The 22,820-nt window shown below is 52.8% G+C and overlaps 1 protein-coding gene across 1 annotated transcript; it reads left to right on the top strand.

The window, feature by feature from the left end:
- Positions 1-464: 464 nt before the first annotated feature.
- On the top strand, positions 465-18,277 carry LOC309678803 (bMERB domain-containing protein 1-like; the record flags this gene model as incomplete). Its single annotated transcript, XM_082491968.1, has 6 exons — positions 465-540; positions 8,070-8,190; positions 13,513-13,586; positions 17,189-17,303; positions 17,436-17,509; positions 18,159-18,277. The coding sequence occupies 6 exons, from the start codon at positions 465-467 to the stop codon at positions 18,275-18,277; spliced, it is 579 nt and encodes a 192-aa protein (XP_082348094.1).
- Between the last annotated feature and the right edge of the window lie 4,543 nt (positions 18,278-22,820).

Here is a 22,820-nt window from a genome sequence, read left to right as displayed (position 1 = left end):
GGGGTGGGGTGTCTGTTTAACGCCGTGCTTCACCCCCCAGCACACCCCATGTCCCACACAGGCTCTGCAAAACCCGGTTCTCTACTCACAGAAGCAACGCCTGTGCCCCCCCGAGCGTACCCCCCAGGACGCGTTTTGCCCCATTCACCCTCTGTGCCAGGAGGGGCCGCTTTTATTTTTCACGCTTTTATTGCTGCGGTTTTGGGGAGAATTGCGGGCGGTGCAGGTCTGGGCTAAAGGGGGGAGGGGGGGGGGAGCCGAGCCGGCCGAGCCCCGGGGCAATAACCGGGGGGACGCTGTAGGGGGGGATCCGGGGAAGGGGGGGGGTGTCCGGGGGGAGCGGGGGGGGGGGGGGGGGGCGGTGCGGGGGGCGGCGGCCGGCAGAGGGCGCGGGGCGCGGGAGCCCCCGCCCGCCCCGGCGGAGCGGAGCGGAGAGCGCGGAGCGGAGCGGGCAGAGCTGCGGCATGGAGGGGAGCCGGACCCCCCCCCGGTACGGATCGCTGGAGTCCACCCGGTGGCCGCCCCCCGGCGCGGGGCCAGGTGAGCACGGCGGCACCGGGACGGGGACGGCGCTGCCCGACCCAAACTTCCTTCCCTACCCCCCCCCCCCCCCGAGCCCCGCCCCAGCCCCCATCCCGGTTGCTCCGGGACCCCCCGTCCCCCCGAGCTCCATGAGCTGGCGGGGAAACCGGCGGCTTCATCCACCCAACGGGGCCCCGCGGGTGTTGCCCGTACCGGTACCGGCACAGCCGGAGCCCCCGCGCCGCGGACATCGGAGTGGGGCAGGAGGGATGGGGGGGTGGGGGGGGGGAAGGACGGATGGAGGGGGGGATGGAGGGAGGGAAGGGGGGGTGGGGGAGAGGAGCGAATGGAAGGAGGGAAGGGATGGGTGGAGGAGAGGAAGGACGGAGAGAAGGCACTGGATGGGAGGAGGGATGGCCGGAGGGGAGGAAGGATGGAGGGAAGGAACCGGTGGAAGGGGGGATGGAGCCCGCCATCCGGCTGACGCTGCCCGGAGGCACACGGAGCCGCGGTGCTGTCATGCCCGGCTGTGACCGGCAGAATGGGGTTCCCGCCCTGTCCTTCGCCGCCTTTTCCCCTGCCTGACCAGTTCCTCCAGTATGAAACAGGGTGGGCAGAGCCGGGGGGGGGGGGGGGGAGGAGGGGGAGGGGACGACACCGCCCCAGGGGGATTGTCCAGGCCAGAGTTCCCAGCCGTGGGGCGGGAGGAAGGGGCCCGATGCGGGGCTGCGGGCAACATCCTGGGGAGGGGAGGCTCCTGCAGCCCCTCTGCCATGCCATGCCTCCAGCCTCTCCCCTTCCCCATCGCTTTCTGCTCCCCTTTGCACCCAGCAGGATAGGGACAGGCGGCTGGAAAGGCGGAGAAGGAGGGATGGAGCAAACTCCATCATCCTGCTTGGCACTACTGGGTGAGGGTGCTGCCTGTGAAGCTGTTCAGCTCCTCGGTGAGCTGCCTGAAGTTTCAGTCCTTCTCCTTTGTGCCTTTCAGCATGGTATCCTCCCCTTCCACCTCCCTTGCCTGGGCAGAGTGTCTACATGGACACCCTGCCCTTGGGGGATCTGAGCACTTTCATCACTTGGATCCACTGCTCCCAGCTGCTGGGTGACATCAGGGTGGTCCAAGGGAAGGGTCAAACACTTGCTGGACTCAGGGTGCTGGGAATGGCCCGGGCGTCCATCCCCCCTCGGGTGGCTGCAGGCAGGGTTGTGGTGGCTGCGACGTTTGCTGGTTCGATGCAGTTCTGTAAACTCCCGGCTCCTGGGCGACCCTCAGGAAGAGCGAGAAGGTGGCAATGGACGGTGTCTGTTTTTCGAATGCTGCTCTGCTGTTTGCTACCATGCCAGAAGGTCTAGGGCTACCAAGATGATTAGGGGACTGGAACACCTCTCTTATGAAGAAAGACTGAGGGAATTGGGTCTCTTTAGTCTGGAAAAAAAGACGGTTGAGGGGGGACCTGATCCATGCTTATAAATACTTAAAGGGTGGGTGCCAGGAGGATGGGGCCAGGCTCTTTTCGGTGGTGCCAAGTGACAGGACAAGAGGTAACGGGTACAAACTTGAGTATAGGAAGTTCCACCTAAACACGAGGAGGAACTTCTTTACCTTGAGGGTGGTAGAACACTGGAACAGGCTGCCCAGGGAGGTGGTGAAGTCTCCATCTCTGGAGACATTCAAAACCTGCCTAGACGCGTTCCTGTGCAACCTGCTCTAAGGTGTCCCTGCTCTGGCAGGGGGGTTGGACTAGATGATCTCCAGTGGTCCCTTCCAACCCTATGATTCTATGATCTCAGGCCAACCCTGTGGAGCGCTGAGCACACACAGCCTCTTGCCCTGCTTGTGCTCCGGAGGTGACCAGGGGAGTGTACACACAGCAGCGGGGTCTTGTGGAGGGGCTACACCCCTGGTGATACCCCCCATAAGTCATCCCAGGGTACCTCACCCATGAACTCTGGTCTTTTTTATGGCTGTGTATGACCCCAGTGGGGCTGGCTGTGCCGGGGGCTGCACAGACCCAGCCAGGGAGATCCCTCCAGACTGCAACGGGCCAAGGCTGCACGTTTCTCCCTGGTTTACTTGAGGGGGCACTGGCAGGGAAACAGTGCCATGGTTTGTGGGCTGCCGGTAGCTGTGATCTCTGCCATCTGAGCGTGATCCTGCCCTCCGGGACCAGCCTGCTCGGCTGTGCGTTGGCAGTCCTGGAGCCTTATATCCCTCCTGCCATGAAGTGTGGGTGGTGGGGATAGCACCTCGTCTGGCAAGGCTGCCCTGGAGCCGGGCAGCGGGTTATCGTCATGCTCGTTATCAAGCTTGTGGAGCAAGGGCTGACTTTGACAGGCTGAATGCCCCCTGCCCATGCTGTGGGCAGAGAAAAGCACACGGCTGAGTTAAAGGCCTCTTGGGATGGAGCCCAAGTAAAGAGCTCTGACCCCCTCCACGGGGGACTGTCAATCAATTGCCCAACTTTAATCATGAAGTAAATCGTTTGAAACTCAGCCCTGCGCTGGTTGCTGCTGTGACTCATCTCAGGCTTGCTGCTGGCTGTCTAAATGTTTTCACCAAAGCCATATGGAGTGGAAGTCTCCGGCTATTATACTCCTCATTAACGATACTTGCTTCCCCTGGGCCGTGTGTGATGATTAGAGCATCTCCAAGTTTAAATCGAAGCTTTCTGCCCTTCCGTGCTTAGAATCATAGAATCATAGAATTGTCTAGGTTGGAAGAGACCCTTGGGATCATCGAGTCCAACCATCTACCCTACTCTACAAAGATCTCCCCTACACCATATTCCCCAACACCACATCTAAACATCTCTTAAACACATCCAGGGATGGTGACTCAACCACCTCCCCAGGCAGTCTATTCCAATGCCCGACCACTCTTTCTGTGAAAAATTCTTTCCTAATGTTCAGTCTAAATCTACCCTGTTGGAGCTTGAAGCCATTCCCTTTGCCAGGTTGAAATAGTGCCAGTCGGGGGTCCTTCTGCTCGGGCAGCGTGGGATTGATTTCTTCATCTGGCTCCACTGTTGTATGTGCAGCTGTAGGAGCAAAGGGACCCGTGGGCAGTGGGGCTACACATCATGGGTGTCATTCCTCTCCATCCCCAAAGGGAGACTCAGGACCAGGAGTTTGATCGCAGCTTTAATAATGTTGACATCCCTGCCTTACGCCCTCGCTGGTGCCGGGCACATAGGGAGGGTGTAAGAAACCCATTCTCAGCTTTGGCGATACCATCTCCAGGGAAATCTTTTGCCCAGCTGTCTGCTTGCAGGATGTGCCGGGTTTTGAGCCCTCAGGAACTCGGAGTGTCTGCCATTGCCATTTGCGACTGCTGTATGGTGTCGCTGCCATCGCGCACAGGTTCGTGGGTGCACCGGTGCCCTTTGGTCTCACCACCATTTCAGGAAAGCTGTGATCTGGCCCATGCCTGCAGCTGTGGGGATTCGGGAACTTAGCATCACCTTGTATCTGCCTGCAGAAAGCATCTCTTGAGCTAGCAGGGAAGATCCACGCACATCCCAGTTGGTTGTCACAGACTGATCTCATTACATGGAATTGCAGAGGAATTTGGATAGGGAGGGACCTCTGGAGATACTGTGTTCAACCCCTTGCTCAAAGCAGGCTCAGTAGATCAGGTTGCTCACAGCCTTGTCCAGGAGGTATCCCACAACCTCCCTGATCCCTGTTCCAGTGTCTCAACAACCCTTCAACCTGCTTCTCTCAGCCTCTCCCCATCTGTCCCATGCTCCAGCCCCTGCCCTCACCCAGATGTTCAGGTCTTGGCATGATGACCTGTGGTCCTGAGCAGATGGTCCCTGAGCAAGTTCATCTTCCCATCCTACCAGCTGCCTATTTGTCACCTGTATGGATTCATTGGTTTCTCGTGAGGTTTAGTGGATGGTTTTGGTGCAGAGGCATAGCTCTTTGTCCCCTTGTCCAGGTGCTCCCTCCCAGGGTTCATGGGCTTCATTTTGCAGGAGCAGTGACCTGGGACTTCTCCCTTCTGCTTCTGGCCTGAATTAAGCAGCTCCAGGCACACGGCTCTTCTCTTAGAGCTTCTTGTGTAGGACTCACTGCTTTGGTGAGCAGTTCCCTGGCACGCCTGAGGACACGTCTTGCCTGAGTGACACAGAATGCCCATGACCCCAACCACACCACCCAAAGGCACGGCCAAAGGCTGAGGAGCTTCCAGCTCGAGTCCTGCAGCTGTTGATCTGCTGTGTGGTGTAGACCTGTCTGCTGTCCCCATTTCACAGGAGGCTGCTGGGAAGTGTCCTACAGAAAGGTGACTTCGGGGGAATGCGTGAGGGCAGCTCCTTTTGGGCAGGGTGGTCCCAGCCACACCATATTCCCTGCCTCTGATGGGAACCCACCCAGAGCTGAGCCAGGAGCTTTCTCCTTCCTGTGGGTAGCTGCCTACGGGCTGAGATTATGTCCCAGCCTCCTGCCACAACAGGGGAGAGCAAAGCAGCACTGCCACCTCCTCCCTTCATGTACACAGGCGAGGATTCACCTCTCCCGTCTGGGATGGCTTCTGCTAATGAGGTTCGGAGATGAGAAGGGAGAAGAAGCGATGCTGACGCCCGTTTCAAACCCTTGCACTCGCCCACGGGGAAACAGCTGGCTGATAACCTCAGCTGAATACTTGTGCCACCAGTGATCAAAGATATTCTGAGTTGTTCACCCACCCACCCAGGCCAGGAGTGAGTCCCCCTCCCCCAGACCCACCCCTGTGCTCCTAGGGATGATTAGGTTTGTCCTTGGCTAATGAAGGCTGCAGTAAGCTCCTATTTTTGTTTATTGGTGCATCTGTAATCAGCCTTGTCGTTACAGCCTAGTCACGGAAGCGACACTTAGAGCAGTGCAGCTTTTTCCTGACGGGTCTCGAGCTGCGCTGAAGTACAGCCGAACCCCAGGGAATGGCTGCCTACAAGCACGCACTGGCTGTACCGTCTGCGCCTTCACGTGTGTCATCACCTGCGTGCCCCCTGTCATCTACAGGGAGACGCTGCCTGTCCCCAGCGCGTGGCTTCGGCGCCTCGGCGGTGCTGGGTGTGGGTGCGGCAAGAGGAGCTCTGGGGTGGCAAAGCAGCAGGATGCTTGGGATGAGGGACTTCGGCATCCCGGTCCCCTAGCAACCGCAGTGTGGTCCCCTAGCAACCACATCCCGATCTTGTAGCAACCACATCCAGGTCCTGTAGCAACCACAGTCCGGTCCCCTAGCAACCCCTTTCAGGCCCATAGAAACAAAGCTCCGGGAGGGTTTCGGTGCAAATTTGCAGCAGAGGCATTGAGCAAGAGCTGATGGAGGGCAGTGCATCCAACCCCACGCCCTCACCCAACCCATGTATTTTTCGGTCTGTCCTGAGCAGGCACTGGTCCCCGAGAGCATCCTGACAGCTTAGAATGGGGGACGGTGGAGGATTCAGCAGGATGGCATTGGCTGAATGCAGCCTCTGTGGTGAGGGGAAGAAGGAGATAATCTCCAAGGAGTCCTCATGAGTTTCTAAGACAGAAACAGCAGAAAACTGTTCTCCAAACCAGTCACGCTAACCCAAACCACTCACATTTCCACTATTAAACCTTTTCTGCCAGCAGCCTTGGAAAGGTGCCTCACTGAGAATGATTTCTCAAGCAGTTTTACGTGACGGGTGGAGGACCAGTGAGTGCAGAGTGTTTTGCCTTGTGCCTTAATGCCTCCCTGCCCTGTAACCCTCAGCACTGGCCTGGGTCCCGTTTGGGATCCCCAACCGCACGCTCCAGCTCTGACATCTGCAGTTCCCAGACCTCGGCTGCCCGGAAAATCCTGCTCCCGGAGCTGGTGCTCCTTGGCTGGGCTTTTCCCTCTCCTTATATGGATAATGTCCCTAGGCTGCCAGAAGGCCAAATCTTGGAGAGATGTGTCCCGTGGAAATTCAAAGGAAGCAGAATATGCCCCTGATGTATGTAATTTTTTATATTTTCTCATAGCCTGGCTTTGCTGTAGCTGCTGACCCCCCTCTCCCCAACCCGTGCTGTGAGTACATCACAGGACAGCCAGATTAGCCCGCGTGTGATAAATGTGCTGCTGCGTGTCACTGATAACGAGCTGTGATGTGTCTGTGAGAGCCAGACCAGGCTGGCAGGCAGGAGCTGACTGTCCCTCAGCTGTCCCCATAAAACGGGCTGGGAGCCGCCGTGGGACGTGCAGGCTGGCAGGCACTGTTTGAATCAGCATCCTGGTGCAAATCAGTGCGACAGCCTTGTGCAAACCAGTGGGACATCAGAGGGGCATGTGTGTAATCTGGGGGGCGGTGAGGGAGAGCCGGTGGCCAGAGCAACGGATGGAGGTTGCTGGTCTCTTGTCCCATCATTCCCTGGCCTTGCCACTGTGCTCTTCTAAAATATACATTACAGCCCCTTTTCCCCGCATTTTGCTGTGAGGCTTTTGCCTCTTGCCCTGAGCAAGTGACATCCCCTTTCCCTGCCTCAGTTTCCCCAAATGGGTTATAGAGGTGATGCTCAGTACTCCAGAGGATGAGGAAGCTGAACTGGCCTGCTGGGTACCACAGGGGCTTTTTCCTCTTGTGGGTTGGGAAGCATGGGGTGTCTTCATCCAGCCTGGGATGGAAAGGGACCAGCTATGGGACCTTCACCTCCACGACTCCTTAGGAGGCCCCTCTGTGCTATATGGGCCCAGCGTTCCATCCTGGGACATACTGGGGACAAAGTTTTTAGCAGGGCCTGTTGTGGTAGGAGAAGGGGTCATGGTTTTAAACTAAAAGAATTAGATGAGATATAAGGAAGAAATTTTTTACGCTGGCCCAGGTTGCCCAGAGAGGTGGTGGATGCCCCATCCCTGGAAGCATTCCAGGTCAGGTTGGACGGGGCTCTGAGCAACCTGATCTAGTTGAAGGTGTCCCTGCTCATGGCAGGGGGTTGGACTAGATGGCCTTTAAAGGTCCCTTCCAACCCAAACCAGTCTATGATTCTACGATACTGGAGGACAGGCTCACGTCTCTGGGTGTCTGTCCATGTGCTGGAGATCCCTGAGGCTTATGTGGTTCTGGAAAAAGGAAGAGATATTCCTGTCCTTCCCTCCAGCAGTTTTTAGCTCCCTTGGCCTCTTGCTGTTCAGCAGAGGCAAAATAATGCTCATTTCTGAGGCTCAGAGAGCTGCAAGCTCAGATGAGGTGGCCTGCTGGCCTCTGAGGTCCTCTTTCATGCAGAGACTTCATACATATTGCATGCGTGCTTGGAGCTGCGCTCAGCCAGCCGAGCTGGCTTTGATGGTAACGCAGCAATGAGCAGACCTGCTCCAGTGCCCAGCCTGGAGAAAGCATAAATAGAGGCAAAACACAGTCACGGGCAGCTCAATGCCCTTGCCTGTGTCAATGCCTTTCCATGTGCCCGTTGGGCTGTCTCCTCTTGCAACACCCAGCAGGGTTAGTGGTTGTGCTGGTCTGGTGTTTGCAGGGGGGTCCCCATGACAGCCCTTTGGTCCCTGTTGTCCTCAGCATGGGTTTAACGTCTCCTGCTGACTAACGTGGCTCCCGTTTCTTTTGCAGAGGACGAGATTGTTTCCATGGCCGACTCCACCACCACCATCGACGACATTGAAGGGGAGCTCTTCAAAATCGAGAGGATCAGGGAGATCCTGGTGAGGAGGGAGTCCGAGCTGCGGTACATGTGAGTACCTCCCATGCTGTCCCCCCTTCTCAGGGTCACCCTAGCATCTTCTCCCTGCCTGATCAAACACGGATCTTCCCTGGGGATGAGCAGAGCTGAGGTCACTTTCCACCTCGTTTTCCGCCTGGAAGCGCAGCCTCTCCCGCTGCTCTGGCTTTGCTCTCGGAAGGGGTTTGAGCAGGTTACAAAGCTGCCACCGATGCTGTGGTGATGTGAGCCAGCCTATTTCCATGCAGAGAGAGGGTATGACACAGGTTTAACTACACTAAATGTTTCCATATTCAACCACAGGCGCCCCGTTTTCCCAGCAGGTCCATACTCTTCCTCGGCACACGACGCTTGGGCTGGGCTTGGGAAGGGACCTGAGGTTTGGTGGCTCATGCTGCTCTCTGGAGAGATCGCGTTGCTCCAGCACGCAGAACTCTGGCTGGTGGACAGCCACACGATCGCAGTTTACTCTCCCTGTATTGAAGTTTTATGCATCCTCCCAGCTCCTCCTTTTCTCCTCCACCCCCTCGCTGCTGAGGGGCGTCAGGACACATCTGGGGCTGGATTGGCCTTGGGGCTGGACCAGCATTGGTGCCTGATGCCCGTCTCCACACAGCATCCTGCTCCCCACCGTCTTTGCAGCCAGATGAGGAGGGACCATTTCAATAATCAAAGCAGTTTTGGGGTAAAAATCTGTTGGCCTTTCATATTTAAGGCAATCAAATAGTCCCTGTGTTGCAGTGGTACTAACCAGCACTTTGGGTGCTAAAGAGAATTTCCCCTGGATATATCAGGCGATTTTATGGTCTGGGAGGAAAAGGACTGACTGGCATTCATAGTCTGGGTGGATTAAGCTTTTTAATACCAGTAAATTGCTGTAGTCAGCCCAATCCTGAGATCCCACGCTGTCAGGTCAACACAAAGCCTGGGATCTTTTGCTGGCAATGGCAAAAATCATATTTATTGGGCTGCAGCATTCAATATGCTGCTTTTTTTAATGTGTCTGGGTCCCCGCTGGTACCCGCACTACAGGCATCACCAAAGCCCAGAAATGCCTGTGTAAATCTGCTGTCTGGGAAAGCTTTGAGCTGGACGGCGGTTTAGAGGCTCAGATTTGGAGTGATGACCTCTTTGAGGCACAGTTCCCCTTGAATATATTGTTGAAAAGGATTTTTGGAAATCATAAAAAGTGTAGTTTTTAAACGCTTTCCATGGCAACCGGTACCTAAATCTCACAGGTGCTGTCAAAAACTCACATCTCTTGCTTTTTCTTATCCCTTTATTTGTTTTCTTCCTTGGCTTGCCCTTGGAAAACGAAAGGAAATCACCTACAGAAACTGCGTACTGGGGTGGGCACGGCTGCAGAAGTGATCACTTGGAAGTTGGAAACGCCAGGGTTACATGTCTGAGTGGTTTGGAGGGGTCATGGGGAACTCAAGCATCGGAGAGCAGCAGCGGGGAGGAGCGCGGCCCTGCAAGGCAGGAAAAGGCTTCCCTGGACATCGCTGCAGGAGAAGAGGGATCCCTAGACCTGGGTTCGGCAGAACAGGGTTAAAAAGTTTGGGGACCTGGGGCTGAAAGGGACTTTTTTTCCCAATACGGGGAGAAAAATGTAATTTTCAGGCTCGGATGGACATCTCCGCTGATGTGCTGCCAAACAGAGGAGTGGCCCATCTGGTCAGTTGATAGCGATCAGTGTTTTCTTCTTGTTGGAAATGTCAAACTAAAATGTTCCAACATTTCTGAGACATCTGTACTGTGGATGACGACGAAGCTCCCAATATTTCTCCTTTTATAGGGCAAAAAGAAAGGTCTGAAATTCCTCTGGGAGGTTCAGCTCTGCACCTCACCTGCTCGGAGCTCTGATCTGCACCCCGGGGCCAGACCGGGGTTGCATGGTTACGGCTGACGCTGCAATACGTTTTATCACTGGGGGCAGAAGTAATCTCAGCTCCGGCAGCAGCCTCCTGGGTGCTTGTCTTTGCAATCTCGCCCAAGTTTTATTGAAATGAGATTTTTTATTATTGCCCATTTATTATTCTCATTATCAGTTTTTACAGAATTAAATTCCAATTTATTTTTAATAATATTTCACTTATCATTTGATTGTTTATTTTAATTTTAACAAGTGTATCGCTAGCGATCAGCCCATTGCCCATGTGTCCCGTGCAGACCTCCCCACCGGTGCTCTTTGTGCAAGCTCAGGGCTTAACCACCATAGGACTATGAGCAGGCAATGAAAGGACAAATGGACCTCCCTGTTCTCCACGTGCAGCTCCCAGACATTGGCATTGGTGGACCTGTTCAGTGTGGTGTACAAACAAATGAAGACACTGTCAGACAGAGCAAAAATCTGACGGAGCCAAGAGGAAGTCCTCTCCTCCGCCTGAGATGATCTCCTCCTACAGCAATATCTTGCAAAGTCCCTCTTCGTCAGTCTGTTTATTTTCCCTTCCCTTATTAATTTTTCTGATGTCCTCTGTTCAGCTGACAAAGATGCATCTTCAAGTAGCTCCAGCAAATGTGACTCATCCCAGAAGGCGTGGACGTCATGACTCAGTGGAAGGACCAGCAGGATTATTGAAGATGCAGACAGGGCTTTTAGTAACGCAACTCTTCAAAGGGAACCAAAGGCACATCTGTTCAAGGTGGCACCCACACAGAAGTCAATCATGTATTACCTGTAGACACAGATCGTGTGTTAGGGTTTCTCGTCACTCACGGCCATGGAGCTTGCTAGAAACTTCAGCTGTCCTCTTCCAGGTTGGACAATTTCCCATGTGCCCTGCAAAGTGTCCAAGGAGTCCTTCTGCATCGAAGGCTTGGACAACCTTGGGAAGCTCATGCTAAGATGCTGGGGTGCTTGCTAGGACTTAGGAGGATGTATGGTGCTTCTGTCTAGGTGCAAAACGGATTGTCTGATTCCTCACAGTCAACGTTTGGATATGCTGCTCCTCTTGGAGGCTCAGTCCAGACAGGTTGACCACTGTGCCCTGTGGTGTTGGTGCTTATCAGCTTCATCACGGAACTGCTCAGTGAACATGATGTTTAATGGGGGCAAACGCTCCCCACGCCGTGTAGTCAAGGCATCATGCACAGGGCAGCGCAGGGCCAAATTCCATATGGACACATCTGGTATCCAGCTGAGAGGTTTGTGCCACCAGGTGTTTTCCCAGCACAAACTGCTCATGGTTCAGCACCCACATCTGTTGTCTAAAACATTCAGGGCTGCAGTCACAAGTCTCTAAGGTCTAGGAACACCTTAGATACGGGTGTTTCTGAGATATCAGTGGGTTAGTTGCACTGTCATAAGGAAATGGTCCTGGACAGGTGTCCACATCTACCTCAGGGTGATGATGGGAACCCCCTTTTCTGCTGGTGGAGCTACTCAGCACCATCTGAATGTGCTGCCTGACCCCAGCCCCTCTGCCATGGGGCTTCTGGTGCTGTTGCTGTCTCCAAGCTCCTGGAGGATGTGTATCAAGAGTGTGAGGACTGATGTGTCAATGAAGGAGTTGCTTCGTGGATGCACCAATTGAGCAATTTCTGTTTCTGGGGCCATGGAAGCATGGAAAATTTGGGGCTGGATTTTGGATGGAGACACTTTCTTCTAGCTTCAGGCCAGGTAACAGAAGTCGGAAGATGCTGGATGGTCTGGCCAGGATGGCTCACCCATGCCAAGGTAAGCCTGGAGAAAGGAGAGAAGCTTCCCAAATCCCAGCTCAACTGTCAAACCCTGATCAGGAGATTCCGCGCATTGCCACAGGGTGGCACTTCACAGAGTACTGCCAAGACATAGCTTTTGTGGGGGCTTGTAAAAACTCTTCTTAAATGAGCCAACAGCCAAAATCCCTGATGAGGGACTTGAATTCCAAGGTACCTTAATGCCAAGGAAATGGTGCTTCACCAGCTGCTGGTTGGCTGGACTGTGCCAAGGCTCGGGATGCCACGTCAGAGCAGCATTAGGCTTTTCCTAATCTTCCCAGTGAGGGATTATGTGTAAGGAGCCCAGGGAGGGCTCAGAGCAGAAGGAAAAGTGTCAGATGGGTTGGTCTTGTTATGCTTTGGTTGGAGATGTGGCTGGCCAAGGTTGGCCCTAGGCTGATGCAACCTTAGAGACTGCTGGAAGGGCAGACAGGGCTGGGCAGCCCTTGGGTCACTGTGTGTATGAGTTGCTGGCAGAAAGCAGGAGGACTTTGAGGAAAAAGGCCTAAAGAGCAAAGCAAAGAGGTCTCTAAAGCCAAGAGGCTGCTGGCATGAGAGAGGTCAGGAGGTGGGGAGCATGGCCTGCAGACCAGAGGCAGCACTGGGGGCTATTGCAGTTGTGACTTGCCTCATCTTCGGTGTGTCACCTACCCAGGGGAGATCCTCAAGGATGGCTTGGTTCGTGGTAGAGGGAGGTCTCAGCCGTGAGCACTGTCTGCTCTTGGGGTTTCCCTCACCTCGGATGAGTGTATAAAACTCTTCAAACTGAAGCGGTGATGCTCCTCATGGCCAGACACCATCATTCCTTGGTCCTGTCCAAGCAGGGTTTTAGTGAGGGCATAGGCGTGTGATTTTTAAAAACAAATCAATAAATAAATTAAGGGTTAAGTCTTCTCTGCCAGCCCTAGTGAGCAGCGAGCAGCGTTTGAGCCAGTACTCCCATGGAGGGGATGAGTGTCTGTGGTGCTTCTGAGACGTCATCGAACTGCCTCCGGCACAGACAGGGCCATGCATCCTCCCTCCACTCCATCAGCAGTTGCCACTGACATTTGAGTTGAGCCCGTCCTGATCGGTGTTTTGCTGCTGTCGTGTGGTTTGAGCCAGAGATTCTTTCATTGCCTGTGGCTTCGGCAGGGTCCTTTTCTCCAGTTGAAATGACCTTGTTTCTCAGTGGACCCCTGCAAAGTTTGCACACCTTCCCCCTCTGTTGTGTTTCATTTTTCTACCTTTTTTCAATTCTGCAGAAAGGCAGCGTGAAAATGTCAGGTCTTTTTATGTGGCAGCAGCTTCCCTTTGTTTCCGGATTTTGCTGTTTGGGGATTATTTTTGAAGAGAAGGAGAAACACAGCTGCTATTGCATGGTGGATGTGCCAGGTTTTAATAAGGCTTCATTGTCATTAGAGCAATGAATCCTTTTCTTTGCCAACAACCAGTGATACAACCCGTGTAGCTCCAACAAAAGCTGGATAAAGTGGGCTGCAGTTTCCCACGGGCAGGCAGGTAAATCTGTGCCCCCCGCCGCGGGTGCTGAGCGCATCGCCTTCCAGCGTTGGTTGGGTGTTGCTCTGGAGTTTTTGAACCTTTTCTCTCCCAGTCTTTCCCTCAGTGGTTTCATCTGTCTCTTTGCAGGATGGATGACATTCAGCTTTGCAAAGAAATCAGCCGGCTGAAAAAAGAGCTTCAACAACTCATAGCCCTTCCAGGTGAGGCTTTGTAAAGGTTCAGAGAGCTGCACCCTGCCGCTGCCATCAGCAGAAAGGTTTCCATGGTATACGAGAAGCTCTTGAACGGCTCCCAGCCCGGGATGCTCTCAGAGACACTGCTGCTGCAGGTGGTGCGTGAGCATCAAGAAGTGTGACTTCTTGGGTCTGAGCTGAGATCTTTCTTGGGAGCTTCGCTGCTTGCTGCTGGGGAGTCCTTGTCCCGGCCTGGGCTGAAAGGCAGAGGAAACAGAAAAGGAGAAAAAACGTGAGTCTTTTGAGGAAGAGGTCTCGTATAGGAGGAGGGCAGGAGTTGAGTGAGGTGGCAGTGAATGCTGACACAGTGGGACCTGCCACGCACGCTAAGGAGGATTCTCAAATGAGTTCAGAGGACGAGCAGGGGATGTTGTCAGAGCACACCATGGAGGGCTCCCTTTGGAGGCAGCAGGAGGGAAGATGGCCTCAAGTATATGAAAAACATGTATTTATATGTAAATAACATGAAATAACATGTATTTTCATGTAAAATACATGAAAAACGATTCTTGCTGTGGCCATGTCAGAAATGCGTGTCAGTGATGGGGCAGATGGCAGCAGCTGCCAGGGAAGGGTTCCTGCTTGCCGCCAGGGTAGAATGGGTGCTAAGGGGATGTCATGCCAAAGGGGTTCAGCGATGTCCCCGATTTAGGTGAATTCACCATTCGGGATGTTGAAAAGAGGCAAACAGTCCAGGGGAACATATGTGAAAACTTCAGCTGGAAGGAAATGCCACTTTTGTCCCCCTCCTTACCATGACCAGTGACCCTCCGTGTGCCTGTCGCAGCCAAAGCCACCCTTGACCCTTCACAGTCCAGGAAAGGCCAAACTTTGTTTTTCTAAATGCCCCCCCTCAGCCAAAGTATTCAAATGAATGCACACGCCAAACAGCTCAGGATTTGAATGAGAACAAGCAAGAAAGGCTTCCCCACAAGCTGTGTCCATCATTGTTCATAAGGCTGTGCCTTCTCCTAGGACATCCTCATTCAGCCCCACTAAGGACTTTACGTGTATTTTTGGAACTGGATGGGAAACATATCCCTGCTTATTGGTACCCATCCAAGCATTAAGATCTGGACCACCACGAGTATCTCTCTGAAGATGCTGCACTCGCCGAGAGCAATGAATGTGTAGCAGGGGGCGATGCCTGGATGCAGACGAGAGAACAGCTGTGCACATCTGTTTCCCAGAGCAGCAGCTCAGCTCATCGGTTCCGTACCCAAGGTTATCTCAAAGCCAAGGGTGGCAGGAAACCTTGACCCTTCCTAATGCCATAGTTCCGCTACGCTGTGTGTGTTTGTGAATCACCAGCACACAGTTAGAGCCCAACTGCTGCTTAATATGCAGGTCTTGATGAGTTTAATACAGCCTGGGTGCATCCAGAGGGAGGTTCAGGCAGGGGAGGGGAGGATTCTGTCATAAAAACGGGAGCTGCTTGCAAAACGTAAACCCAAATCTCATGTGGGCTTTTAATTCAAACACCTTCTAGTTCATAAAACAAGATGACCTAAATGATGGCTCAGGACCAGAGGTAAACACTGGTTTCTGAAGCGTGAGAAATGTGGCTGGATTTCCTTCATCTGCTTTGGTTTTTCATTTCTATCCTTTTCAGCACTTCCAGATTCAGCTGAGGGCAGAAATGCTGTTTGCATCAGGGATGCTCTTTTTGTCTTCTTTATAACTTGGCTCAAATCAGGCTCTGCTGGAAAAATCCTGCAAATCGTTGGTCTTGTGAGACTATAGCAGTAGCTCATTCGTAAAAATGGGCGTTGAACTTCGGTTCGGATAAAGATTCAAGCACGTCAGTGCTTACTCAGAGCTCAGTCAGACCTGTGGCTTGAAATCTCACCAGACCAAGGTGCCTTTAATAATTCAGAGAGATATCGTGGTCATGATGGACTCTGACATCAGCAAGTTGGAAAAAAAAAAGGTGCAGTGTTTACACAGCAGGTATGTTAACTCTGACATGCTCTAGCTCGGGAATGCAGATTGTTAATTAACTCCAAAGAGCTGGCGTGTTTGCGTACAGCCTGATGTTTCTGATTTGTATGGCATCCAACCGACACCATAAAGTGGTCCTGTTCCCACCAGACAGGTGGGAGCTGCTGCACAGAGACAGTGCCCATGGCCAGGCGACTTTGCATTAACTCCTCATGGTAGAATACCAGCAGCTGTGGCCCAGACCTCAGTCCAGATCAGCTTTCTCTGCCAGGAAGCTCAAGCTCTCTCCCTGCACAAGACCACAACTGTAGGAGAAACCTTTGTTTGCTGGGGATGTTTCTAACAACGTGATGATTATGAGAAGTTCCTCCTACTCAGACTCCTGCAGCGGCACCTCTGATCAATATATAGCAGACTTTAAACTACAAATCAATACATAGTTTAGGTAACTGCTGAGACCCAGCCGGCAGGGTTTGCTCCATACTGTGAATTTCACTGCATTTTTATTTAGCTGAAGGAAGGCTGGAGATTGATCCGTCCTGCGCTAGATTGATTTTGGAGCTGGATGCTGAATTCAGAAATGGTATTAAATAGCTGCAGCACAGACAGTCATAGTTTCCACCTAAGGTAGCTCTCCATTTATGTCTAACAATCCTTAGCCCTATCTCAATCATCTTCATGTATCCCACTTAACCATCATGTACCAATTTATATAAGACACGACTTCATAAGATGTGAGAGTTTTCAGGTCTTCTCTAACTCACTGCCCAACTGTGACACCAGTGGGTCCCACTGTGCTCAAGGTAAGTCACTCTAAGGGTTCAGGTGACAACCCAGGATAACACATTCAATATAGCCTGTCAGACAGTTGTGGTCATCCTTGTTGCTGGAGTGGGAATGGGGCTGTCAGTGGTTTGACAAGTCAGATGTAGATGATGAGATCACTGGGACCGTGTTCAGCAAGGGAATAAGGCTAGAAAACCCAGTGGATCACATTGGTTTTCATGTCTCTGTATGTATGGGATAAATGGTGGTGTGAGGTGTTCCTAACGCATCTGGGATTATTGATAATTCCCTACGCACCTGAACCCCTGGCTGGTTTCTCAGCCGCATGGAGGACCTGGCTCAGAGGTCTCTGGACCCCTACCCAGCTCAGGGCCAAGCTGAGACTGGTTGGATGTACTGGCACGGGAAATGCAGGTTAAGCACATCTTGACCAAAGGATGACATCTGAGTCTGACATTTCTGAGCTCGTTGAGACCCAGTACGCAGCCTCTTCAGCAGTGCAGGGTGAAGACCGCAGGGGAGCTGCGGTCATCTTCCACAAGAGCAGTCACCTTGTTGAAGGGTAGAGTTGCATCATGCAGTGCTCAGCCCCATGAAATTTTGGGGGAGAAACTGAATATTCGAAATTTGATGACACCAGAGCTGTCTCCTCCCAGCCAGGGTGGTTTGGGATGAGGTTGCTTATTCAGTAGCCTGTATCTGGGTCCAGGTGCTTACTTTGGGTTGGCTTTTACCCCGACTCTCACATCTGCTCCCAGGTCAAGCAGAAGCAGAGCAAGCTTGGCCTTAGCATGAATAGGATGGCCGCTGTTGATGTCTTAACTGTGTTCCTTGTGCTGCAGAGAATGAGAAGTCCAACGAGGAGAAGCAGAGGGAAGAGGAGCTGGTACAACAGATACACAAGCTTGTGGAAACGCGGGACTTCCTGGTGGACGATGTGGAGTTTGAGAGGCTCAGGTAGCTGGGTGCAATTCATTCTTTGCACTGTGGAGAGTGCAGTCTGTCCTCTGATCTGTATCATGCCTTGCCAGATGGTCCTGAATGCCTTGCTGCTCCTTTCCTGAGTGCTAACCAATCTCTTTGTCACAGGGAAAGAGAAGAAGACAAGGAAATGGCAGAGTTCCTGCAAAGTAAGCTCTCCAAAAGCTACCTCCAGAAAGCAAGTAGGTGGTTGATGGGATTTATTCCTTGCATTGAACCTTCCTGGCAGTTTCTCCCCTTTCCTAAGGACTTTGTACCCAAGATTTTGTTGCTCTGCATGGGGCTAGCTTACTTGGAGGCCATCTGTTGCTGGAGGAGGGTGTGGGGAAATTGCAACTGGGGGCTGCTGGTGCTTGAGATCACATTGTGGAAACATCCCAAAGTGGTACAGATGTTAAGCTTCCATTTCCCTCTTGGCATTTCCCAGCCAGCATGTCCTATGAGAATGTAGATGGGTAGGTGTCTTTTTATGGTTGATGTACTTCATCTGACCCTTTCCAACCAGCTCCTTACATTTCATCACACCATTAGCTAAGGTCACAAGTTGTGGTATCCATCCAGTCCTCCTTTCTTCATGGCCTCTGATGCCTACCCTCTTCCCTGTGCCTCCATCATTGCTGGAGGAACACCTCCCCAGTGCAGTGGGAGGCATTTCCAGCCCAGGGTCCCTGTGCCTGTAGCACACATGGTGATGTGTCTCCTGGATGCAGAAGTTCATGCCCAGCTGTGGGTCAGAAGAGGGTCAGCATATTAGCCCTGAAAGGAGCTCTAAGAAGCAGCGATGGGCCTGTGCTCTTGTCATTAGGTAGACATTGATTCTTCTTTCCGTAGCTCCTGTCAAAGAGAAGAAAATGACTTCCAGGGGGCAGCAAACCTCTGCACCATACATGACCAAAACGGGCCTCACCCTGCTCAAGGAGTGCTGTGGCTTCACCTGCTCCATCATGTAGGCGAGTCCCCAGCTCCTCTGCACAGGACATGACCATGGTAGCGTACACGTCCTGGGAAGCTGAGCCGGGAAAGAGGGGCTTCCTTGGTGTGCTGAAACAGCCAAGTGTGGGGTGGGTGTCTGGGACACGTGCAGCTCCTGGTGCTGCAGGTGTGGGGCGTGAGGGACCACCAGGCTGCAGCCCTGCTCTGGGGGGCTGCCATTGGAGAAAAGTGCTGGAGCCCCCCTGAGTCCTGAGAAAGGGTCTGGAAGGGAAGCAGCTGTGGTTGTGCCTGGGAGGAGGACGAGGGGATGGAGGGAGTTGAGTGAAAGGGGAAGAGATGGAGGGCAGGGAGGAGCGGGGCCAGGCACACTGCGTACCCAGGCACCAAGGCTTCTTCTTCTAACAGGAGGGAGTTGTCGATGCACTACTGCTGTGCACACCTGGTGCTCATGGAGTTGTACCACCAATGCCTTTTCTCGTAGCGTCTTCTCTGAAAACCTCGGGAGCCATCATGCCTTTCTGTCCTTGAGGGTCCTCACGTGCCTTCTCGCTGACCCTCCCACCTGCTCCTTTTCGGCAGGTTGCAGTTAAATCAGCGGCATCTGCTGACAGCCGCAGGTGCCCAACAGTAAAGTGATGCGCCCATTATTTTTAAAACAGGGTTTACTAAGGGCCAGGCTGTGTCAGTTGTGCAGGACCATCCTCTGGCTGCCGAGGGGCAACCAGATATGTCCCTATCCATTTCCCAGTTGGTCAGGGCATAAAACCATTCCAAACATTGTCACTTTGTGGAAGTCTCAGGGAGTGGCAGATCCATAGAGAGGTGCTTCTTGCCAGTGCAGCCTGCTGTGGACTTCCCCACTTTATCCCAGGAGCAGGATGAAGTGACCAGGCTCACAGAGGTGGATGGTTGGATCCCCACTGGACCAGCTCTGCCTGGCTCAGGCTGCCTCCCTACTCTTATGCCTATGCATGAGACTGCTCCACAGCACATGATGCCAAAACTGGTGTCTGTGGGGACAGACAAGTCAAGCAAGACCTAAACAGTTTGGTGTGGGATGGAGCAAAGCCTGAACTTGTGATAGTCGGTGAGACGAGCTCACTCCTGTCAGAGTGTGGTGAGGACACAGGTGAAGCAAGTCACATCTGAGATGAAGTTATGTCTGTAAAGATGCGTTTTAATACAGTTGAAGTGAAATTCTGGTCTCCAGCACCACAAATCTGAGTCCAGACCTTAAAGCTCATCACAGGGCAGCGGCAAAGAGGTGAAACCACTCACCCACTGAGCTCCCACCTTCCTCCATGCCTGGGGTTCACTCAGTAGGTGATGAGCATGGCCAAAGCTGAGTGCTAGGTCCTGACTGTCAGCACGTGTGACAAGCACTGTGTAAGAGGAAGATTATGGTAATGGAGTTTTAGTGGGTTGTAGTCTCTGTGGGAGGATACAGCTCATCTTTAATATTGCTGGAGACTTCCATTGTAGCAGGTGGCCTGACACCCAAGAGTTAGCATTATTGCCATTAGGCACTCTATAAAGCACGGTTGGCTCTCTAGCCAACTGGAGAAGGGAGGCACCAAGGAGATCCCATGGTTGCAATCTATGGTTTCTTATCTCTTACCTTTCCTCCCCAGGTCTCCAGCCAGAGTCCGCAATCTGCTCTCCTCCGAGAGTTTCAACTTCCCAACATTGTTCATGCTTCCCACTGCGGCACCACCGCTGAAGAGACTTCCCAAGCAGGCTGGCGCAAGCTTGAATGATGGCATGTGTCCTTGGTGCCACGTCAAAGGCCGTCTCCTCCATGACATCAACAAACACCTAATTCCACCTGAGCTCAGCTTGGAAAAGGTGTGTGCAGCAGTGGCAAGCGAGTCCATGACAAAGAGGACCGTTACAGTCCTTCACCTGGACAGAGTAATAAAAAAAGCACTGGGAGCTAATGTTTGGAGGACATTGTGCTCCACCATCCAAGACATGCTGTGGCCACAGCTGATGTCTCATCCTTAGCTTTGTGCCACCTTGTGAGTCTCTGTGGGATGGTTCCTGAGGACTCTTGGTGGGGAATATCTCTGGTCTGGGTTTCATTGTGCTTGCACCAGTTTTACTGCAAGGTGCTCTATGGCTCTGGGTAGAGCTGAGCAAAGCGTGAAGGGCAGTCCCCAGAGAAGGCTGAATGAAGGGCTAATTCTTGTGAAATTATCACCTGAGCACAGAGCTGGTGTGTTGAACTACAGGCAGATGAGTCGCTTTCCCCATCTCACTATTTCTGGATTCAGTTTTCAGCTCCAAGAAAAAGGAGGAAATCAGAGCAAAAGAGAAAAGGAGAAAAATTCAGAACAGGGCAACATGTAGAAGGAAATGAAAACCAAACAGGAGTCTGGAAAAGTGGCAGGGAAAGGTAGAGACAGCAGGCGAGAGACGCTCTCACTGCCAAGAGGACATTCAGTCCTGTCCTCCAGTGCCTCTGGGCTTGGCACCATGAGCTGGACTTCAAGTCCTGTGCAAAAGACTCATGGTACCTTGAGGTCACTCAGTGTCTCAGTTCCTCTTGTCCCTTCTAAGCATCCACGTGTATTGAGATGGCACAGCCAGAGCTGCTAATGCCCATTGCCGCAGGACAGGGGCTCTCTTTCTCACTGGGTGTGAAGGCCTGTCACATCTCCCACCCTGCACTTCTGCCCTGTAGGCTGTTAGGGCCTTACTGGGTGTCCAGGAGTGGCCTCCCCTTTGGGCAGCTGCCCAGGAGGTCTAGTTGCCCTCTGGCCAAAATGCTGAGTCCTCCAGCTCAGTGCTGCTGCATCTTGCTGTAGGGTCTTGAGATGATGTTCCTGCCTGGGTCACTGTCCAGCATGCCCATGCCACCGAGATGGTCACAAGCCATCTGGGTCTTTCCATTGCACCTGATAGCACATTCATCCTTATGAAACACAATGCAGGGGGGGTCCTTCCTAGTGCAATGCCATAAGCAGGTCCAAGTCCCTCCTGCATTTCTTTATCAGCACTGCCAGAAAACCCAGTGAGTGGAAACCTGTTCTCTAACCTTTGCAAGGGAGTTTCCACTCACTTGTCCTTCCTGAAAAATCTCCTCCCCATATGGATCTTGCCAGCAGCCAGAAAAGTCCATAAACTACACCAGTCCCTTTGCACACTCACAGACCAGGGTGCAAGGCCCAAATGGGTGGACATGGTCATCTCTGGTACCTAGGCACCCGGTCATCTCTAGCAAGCTTGACACTGCTTTGATTCACCTCTGAATTTACTTCAATGGTCTTATTCTGAAACCTTCTTACATTTTGTGCTGCTTTTTGTTAATGGCCTACAGCATCCTACAAACACCACCTGGCAGTTCCTGGTGCTCTCCTCGCTTGGGGGAGGCTTCAGTGTGGGCTGGAGGGAGCACCCGGTAGATCACAGGGGCAAATTCAATCACAGAGAGCTCCTCTCTGCTTTGCCAACTCTGTGTAAGGGAGTGAGGTGCAATACACAGTTGTCCAAGCAGGTGTGACAGGCCATCATCGGTAGCATCCATCCTGGAGTTGATGGAACAGATTAGGCCACTCGCTCCCTGCTCTTCCAGAAACTGTCCAGTGGCAGCTTTGCCTGGTCACTCTGCAGTCGCGCACATGGTGCAATACCGGTGTTTGCTTTGATCCACACAGACCAAAGGCTCAAGAGCTAGAAGGCCCCCCTCACTGTCCTTGCCTTCCCCCAGGTCTCCTTGGGAAGGGTGACTAACTGAGCCAGTTTGTTTGGTTGGACCAAGAGGGAGCCGAAGGCAAGGAAGAGCCCTTGATTCAAAACTTGCTTTCCTAATCCATCCCTCCTTCCACCCCACAAGGCCCCAGGACCCAGACTTCAGCTGCCGAGGAGCGCTTGGGCAGGCAGCGAGGATGGCTGAGGGGAAACGGGCAAGGTCCTGGCCTGTTTTGTTCTGCGTTTGCTGGCTGTGTTTGTGTGGCTGGTCATGGAGAAGGAGACAGGCTGCTGTCCTGGTCATACGATACTATTTGGCCTGTATTTTAACTGATGGCAAAGGTGTGCAGCACACGGGAGCGACACTGTTTCATGTGCATCGATTTCAACCCGAACAAATAAATGTCTGTTGGAAGTTTGGTTTGTAGATGTTTTCCTTGCCTGGGACCTTTGCGGAGAGTGGGCTAAGGCTGTGTCACAGCAGGGTGGTTGACGTGGAACAGAAACAAGATCCTAAAAAGTCAGACTGGACTTTGGAGTTCCCTGGTATTGCAAGAGTACAGAGCAGCTCCTGGTGCTGCAGCAAGATATCCAACCCTTCCATTCCTGGCTCTTGTTCTAACATTTCACTTTTTGGGCCAGGGTGAAAAAATCTTTGGAAAGGCAAGAAACTGCCTCCCTGGGTTAATATCCTCTAATGCTCAGAGCCCTGAACTCTTTTGATATACTTTTTCACTGATAACATCCTTCTGTCCTCACCATGCCTCAATGGTAGGGTTAACAGAGGGGTTGTGGAACATCAGATGTCTTCTATATGTGGCGCTTTGCTTAATGGAGCACTGAAGGGTGTCTGGCTGCAGCATCTCTTCT

This window comes from Vanellus vanellus (assembly GCF_965231255.1).
Source record: "Vanellus vanellus genome assembly, chromosome: 17".
Classification (NCBI taxonomy): domain Eukaryota; kingdom Metazoa; phylum Chordata; class Aves; order Charadriiformes; family Charadriidae; genus Vanellus; species Vanellus vanellus.
The sequence above is the reverse complement of the archived record's forward strand: the minus strand, read 5'-3'. Positions and strand labels throughout refer to the sequence as shown.